Raw genomic sequence first — 6,278 nt, 5'->3', positions numbered from 1 at the left:
TCTAATTTCCCTCTTTCCTCATCCTTCTTAATCCAGCTTTTTCTCCTCACGTCTCTTACAACACCCGTCCCTCGTCATTTCTCCCCATCTTTAATTGGATATAGAATCCTTTCGGCGAAGAAAAGAACTCTGGATTCTGGTTACCTGTTGCCGTCCCTGCTGGTAAGACTGGCAGTTTCAACGTTTCCATCAAGATCAAAAGTAGTTTCGTAATTGTGCGTGGATTCCGATGCATGTGTCGGACTTCGAGTATGACAAACAGCAGCAGCAGCAGCAGCAGCAGGAGATTTACTCGGACTAGACGAATGAGAAGCCTGATCCTGAGTCGACTGATTCTGACCTTGAATTTGACTTTGTCCGTTATTCGTAGTTCCAGATGCCGATCCGTATCTTTCCACGTTCGTTTCTTGACCGGTTAAGTCTGGAGAGCGTCTACGGTACAAAAGCAGGCTGCGTGCAGCAAAGAAAGTCAAGCAAATCGAGAAACGAAATATCAATCGCACAGAGAGGAGAGCTTTACGAAACTCTTCTATGTATATCATCAACAGAGACATTGAAACAAAAAGGAAGAGTGAGTGAGTGATTGTGAGTGAGTGAGTGAGTGAGTGATTGTGAGTGAGTGAGTGAGTGAGTGAGTGAGTGAGTGATTGTGAGTGAGTGAGTGAGTGAGTGAGTGAGTGAGAGAGAGGGGTCGCGTCGCACAAACATTAGAAAAAGCATACTCGAAACACAAGTATGTATACCATGGCACAAATGTAAACTTTGATTTCATCTACATGCTGCACATCCTTTCATCCTCTCACCTGATTCCTTTCCCGCATTTCCAATTTGTCTCTCTTTCCTCCATAGCCTTTTAGAAAACACATCTAATCTACTCGCCAAGAGACTCTAAATGCCGTACTATACGTGTATCGCATCGCGCGTATATTATATTGTACAATGCAATGCTTGGAATTAGAGGAAAGGTTAAAGAAACGCAAGCGCTTACCTCTCGTAACCGTATTCGATTTGCCTGGTAGAATCGTGCCGTTGTCTGATACGTTCGTCGGGTGTTGGATCGATGAATCGAAAGGTATGCAACCTGCCAAATTTCACGATCGCTCCGTTCTACAAAACATCGATAACACATGAGAAAAGTAAGACGAAAGGGGGAACCACCTCCTTCTGGACCGGCCGCGGCAGCATAGACGATACCTGAAGTATCGTTGTCTGATGTATCCTCTGATTGTTCACGTAAGTGTGAGCATCTCTGGAACAAGGTGTCAGCGTAACTATATTCTCCGTAAAAGCAATCACGCAGTGCCTAGGCATCACAGTTGGTCCTGTCAATGTCAGAGTTTGAGCTTGAACGGCCTGCGGACCTATCGGCCTTTCCGATCCCACTTCGGTCACGTTTGGCTGCAAACGGTGTCGCGCGCCTGCCCCATTCGGAATGTCACTGCCATCCGGATTCAGTTCCAGCAGAAACGGCAATCTCTCGTCTTCGTATCTGTCAAAATTGGTAAACCTGGTCGCGTCATCTTTTTTCTAATTTTCCTTATTTTCTCACGATCGCAACCAATCTGATATCCTTTCAACCAACCTGTGATCTAATTCATTCCACTTCCCACTAGGTTTTTTCTTACGTTTCCGAGGCACGTAATCGGCGGGTCTTCTCCTCACATGGAACATTATCGAACCTGCGAACAATACAAAATGCATTTTCCTTATTGTCTTTTCTCGCTTAATAACTCCTCTCTTGAAAAAAGGATTCAAGATTCGTCAAAAAAGCGCTGTTCGGTGTAACAATATTCACCAAACACGTGCTCTACCCTTCGCGCGCCCAATTGACCTACATATTGTAAAGTAACGCCGCCACGTGCGTCGACACAACCGCACCTCTTTACCGCTACGCCATTTCCAACGATCGATACCTACATATTCTCCTTCGTATCGCTTTACTATCCATACTATAGCTTAACTAAAATGATTACAACGATATAACAACACTAATAGAAAAGCGGCGTTGCGCGATCAAACATGTATTTCTTCAAATATCATACATGTTTCTTTAATAACTTCAAATTTACACCGTACGCCAAGTCGTATTCGCATCAGATAGGTATCGATCGTATTAATCTAACTGTACGAAAGCAATGTCATTCCAATTCTTCTATATATTTCATCTAACGAACACTTTGTTTGAAACATTCTTACGTCTAATTCCCCAATCCATCATGGTGCAAAAAATTCGTCGTTTTGGTTTCTATAACCTGGTCCCTGAATACATATAATACATATATGTTTGTGTGCATATGTACACGTATGTGTGTTTGGGTTTCTATATGGTCCCCTTTACGATCGATCACTTGAATTTTGGTCCTCTACGTTTCCTCCTTTTCTGCTCAAACTTCGATAAAATATATGGGTCAGCTCAATGTACGAAGCCACTTTACACGCCGCATTCTCTTTCTTTTCTTCTAACAATTTACAAGTGTCGCAGCACGAGTAGACTTCACGACGAAAGGCCGGTGTTCCATTGAGAAAAAAAGGAGAGAGGGAGGGAGGGTGGGAAGAAAGAAAAAAAATACACCGAGAGCGACTAGAGTTCTAAATTTACATAGGAGCAATAAAGAGAAAAGTAATAATAAAAAAGGGCTTTCCACAGGTGGACATGGATTGAAAGTCTTTTCGATCACCCCATTTCGAAATGTAGAACAACGCGCAGAGGCGATTGTTACTCGATGCTTCGATGCTTTATCGTCTATCGTTCGACACGTTGCACCACAATTTACAGTATTCTTTCGCACTCGACGCCGTATCGTATCGTTTACCGAACAATTCGGAAATTCCTTTCATTCCGATTATTCGTTTTTCTCTTTTTTCCAACGGATCACGTGAAAAGTATGGGAAAAAAGGGGTGGAAAAAATGCCGGTGAGACTGCTGAGAAAAGTAACGTTAAATTACACGAGAATGTTACGCGACTGAATATCAGCCGATACAGGGAGAAAGAACGCGGGGTTGGTGAGGGCGGTTCTTCGGACACGGCAAAGCACAAGTGCGCCTGCTCCTTCGTTCATTCGCTCGCTCGCTCGCTCGCTCGCTCCCCTTTACCACCCCCTCCTATCGACGCGTATACAAGCCGATCTCAACCCAGACCAAATCCGTGATTATAGTCAGATTATAGTACAGTGATAATGTTGTTGCTCTATCCAATTTCCTAACCTATTCACACACACACACACACACGCGCGCGCTTCTCCATTTCCTTCTTATTCTTCACCTATTCTCTTTCTCCACACTTTCCACATTCTTGTCAACAAAAACTAACTTACTTACCACGCGTGGAAGGATGGTTCATGAGAATGGCCAGGGGGCATTCACTCCGTTAACGTTGTTCCCACTATTCACCTACACGCGATATTTTCGATTAGAGACACGTACACGACACGACACGACACGGCACGACACGGCACGACACGACACGACACCTTGCGTACTGTATCATATCGTACATGTTTCAAATATCGTGACTCGAATCAGCCACAGCATAGGCCCCGATAGGCGATACACCGTGGTTAACGTTCGAATTAAACTGACCTGAACCAGACAGTACTGTTGCGGGTCAACCTTCTCTAGACCATATTTCGAGAGCATCTCTCGTACCACTTGAACCGCTGAATCTCGAACGCTCAGTAGCAAAGTTTTATATGGAACATCTTTGCAAAGGGCTTCACCGTAAATCTTCAACGTTCCACCGGTATCAGGACCGCCATCTTTACTGCGAAATTGTTGCAATTTTCTTTCCAGTTTCTGTTGCCGTCGTCTCCTCATTACAGCTTCCGGATTCGAAATACTTCTGGTAAAGCTTGTTTCAGGTAACTCTAAAACCGTCAACCACGTATCTTTTCATTTCTCACTAAATCGCCCTCTTCCGTCCGTTTCTCCTTTTATTTCCTCACCCGTGTACAGCTTTTCCGCTACTCCGTTTTGATCCACCGGCACAGCATTTTCATCCTGTTCTAAATTTTTCAACCGACTCAGCTTTTCCTGCTTCTTCATTTGTTTCTTTTCACGCTTGCTCAATTTTCTGCGAAAGCTGGATCCCCCGTCTGAGGAAGAGAAGCCAACGCCTTGAGCGTTCGTTTTGTCGTCGATTCTCCTCAACAGAAATCGCCCTTCGCGATCATCAATATGCCAATTCAGCTGTACCAGCAGTGGCTTCTCCTCCAACCCAAGCTTACGTTCTTCTGCAAAACGGCCAAATCGATCACACCAACAAACTATCATACCAGATACTTCAATTATTAGTTAAAATCACTCACTCTTACTATTCCCACTGCTATTTTATATTATACTTATACTTATGCACATAAGTACTTACCGCCATTTTCATGAATCTCGTAAAGTGCATACTCTGGAACCGAAAGCATTCGCATATCTGGACGGAATTTTTCGATAAGAGTTTCGATCACCGCTTGGCTTGTCGCATCCGATGCCACTCGAATGCATTTCGTCGCGACCTTCTGACCACTGTCTTGAAAATAAAATCTCATTACTCCGTGGAACTCCAAATCCTAAAAAGAAGAGACCGATAATCAATGTACAGAAATGATTAGAAAACTATTACAAGACTAAGATTAATCCATATGCGATGTTAGTTCACCTCGTTCGGTTCCGAAAGTTCGAATAGATCCAACCTATTCGCGTTCCACTGTTGAATCACGCCGCGCAGAGCTTCGCGCTCGGCCTTCTTGTTTGCCAATTCTGCGGCCATTCTAAAATCAACAAGTAAACCAACAACAATAAAACATCGATGCTTTGCTTATCAAACCTTCCCCGCCCTCTCATTTTTCACCAACGGTTTATACGCAATGCTGCAATTTTACTTCTTCCTTCTCACTTTCCACGCCGCCTTCGGTTATACGCGCCGATTATCTCTCCCGACTAAATCATTCAATCGGGAAAACGCCCATCACCATCCATCCTACGATCAAACCGTATACACATACTTCAATATCGATCATCGTTTCAATTCCTATCAATCGCACGTACGAGATGCACCACTGACAACCAAATTTCTGTCCGTCACTAATCCTTTCCATTTTTAATCTTAATTTCCACCGTTACACCAATTCCTTTCTCGATCATCACGTCCTTGTATATGTACATATATTCCAAGACACACTTGGTTCCTTCATTTTTTCCATGTTCTTTATCACCGTCGTCGTCGTCGTCGTCGTCGTCGTCGTCGTCGTCGTCGTCGTCGTCGTCGTCGTCGTCGTCGTCGTCATCGTCGTCGTCGTCACTCGATAGTTGTGTCACGAGGAAAAAAATTTGTTAACAGTGCCAACGATTCAACGATTCAACAAGTCGTGTCATCAAAAGTGGTTCTCTTAACCTTCGCCGTATATCCCCTTCATGTATGTATGTATGTATTTGTACAAGCTTACACAGTATAAGAAGTTTTATCGTTGAAAAGAGCAAAGCTTACCGAGAGGAGGAATATCTTCCCCTAAAAGATGTTGCTTTCGCGGGATCCTAATGTAGCTCTGGTAAAGACAAACTTTTTAACAAAACATACATAGTCCAATCAGGGTCGGAATGCGTCCAAGAAATTGCAACGGAGCTACGAAACGGAGGAACTTTTGTCACGATCGCCAGGAAAGGGATCGGTTTGTATCGGTTCCGATCGTCTCGACTCGGACGTCCTCGGCTCGACTCGAATGAAATCGGGTTAACTCGGAGTGTGGAACACGTACAACGGGCAAGTCGTCGTCGCATACCATGCATTCCGATCTCCTTCGACAGTATTCGGTCTTAAAACCTTAAAAGCGCGCTCGAGTAATTCGAACACGCTCGAGTACCCTTCGTACAACTTGCCACTATTCTCCGGATATCTTGCCTCTCATCCAGTACCATATTATTCTCTCTCTCTCTCTCTCTCTCTCCCCCCTCTCTCTCCCCCCCCCTCTCTCTCTCTCTCTCTCTCTCCTGCTCTCGCCCGATACACCCGTCAATCGCTCATGCCGCCAAACCTTTTATCCAAGAACACGCCTATACTACGCTAGAGTACGCTGTAAGATTTCAGTATGAGTTTAGCTTGCACAGAGATACGCGAGTGCATCTTCGATAAAAATATCGACAAATATTTATGTTTCGTGTAATAAAAACTTGATCTTACTTTCGTTTCTTTTTCTTTTCCTTTTTTTTTCGTTTCTCCCTTACTCCGAACAAAAAATCGAATTGAAAAACATGTGACGTTTTCCCGTTGTTCGTATTTTCATAAAATTTATAC

General features: G+C 43.9%; 1 protein-coding gene across 1 annotated transcript in view; it reads right to left on the bottom strand.

Moving 5' to 3' along the window:
- Positions 1–6,278, bottom strand: part of LOC108571864 (afadin) — a 16,885-nt gene that overhangs the window by 10,049 nt on the left and 558 nt on the right. The window contains exons 2-10 of the mRNA XM_017934015.1: positions 4,647–4,758; positions 4,365–4,557; positions 3,943–4,230; positions 3,564–3,864; positions 3,320–3,363; positions 1,583–1,679; positions 1,195–1,489; positions 989–1,107; positions 145–432 (exon numbers count right to left, since the gene is read on the bottom strand). Coding sequence (XP_017789504.1) covers positions 145–432; positions 989–1,107; positions 1,195–1,489; positions 1,583–1,679; positions 3,320–3,363; positions 3,564–3,864; positions 3,943–4,230; positions 4,365–4,557; positions 4,647–4,758 — 1,737 coding nt within the window. The remainder of the gene's footprint in view (positions 1–144; positions 433–988; positions 1,108–1,194; positions 1,490–1,582; positions 1,680–3,319; positions 3,364–3,563; positions 3,865–3,942; positions 4,231–4,364; positions 4,558–4,646; positions 4,759–6,278) is intronic.

The sequence above is a fragment of the Habropoda laboriosa genome, unplaced genomic scaffold (genome assembly GCF_001263275.1).
Source record: "Habropoda laboriosa isolate 0110345459 unplaced genomic scaffold, ASM126327v1 scaffold99, whole genome shotgun sequence".
Lineage (NCBI taxonomy): Eukaryota > Metazoa > Arthropoda > Insecta > Hymenoptera > Apidae > Habropoda > Habropoda laboriosa.
Note: the sequence above shows the minus strand (reverse complement) of the source record. Positions and strands in the feature narration are given on the sequence as shown.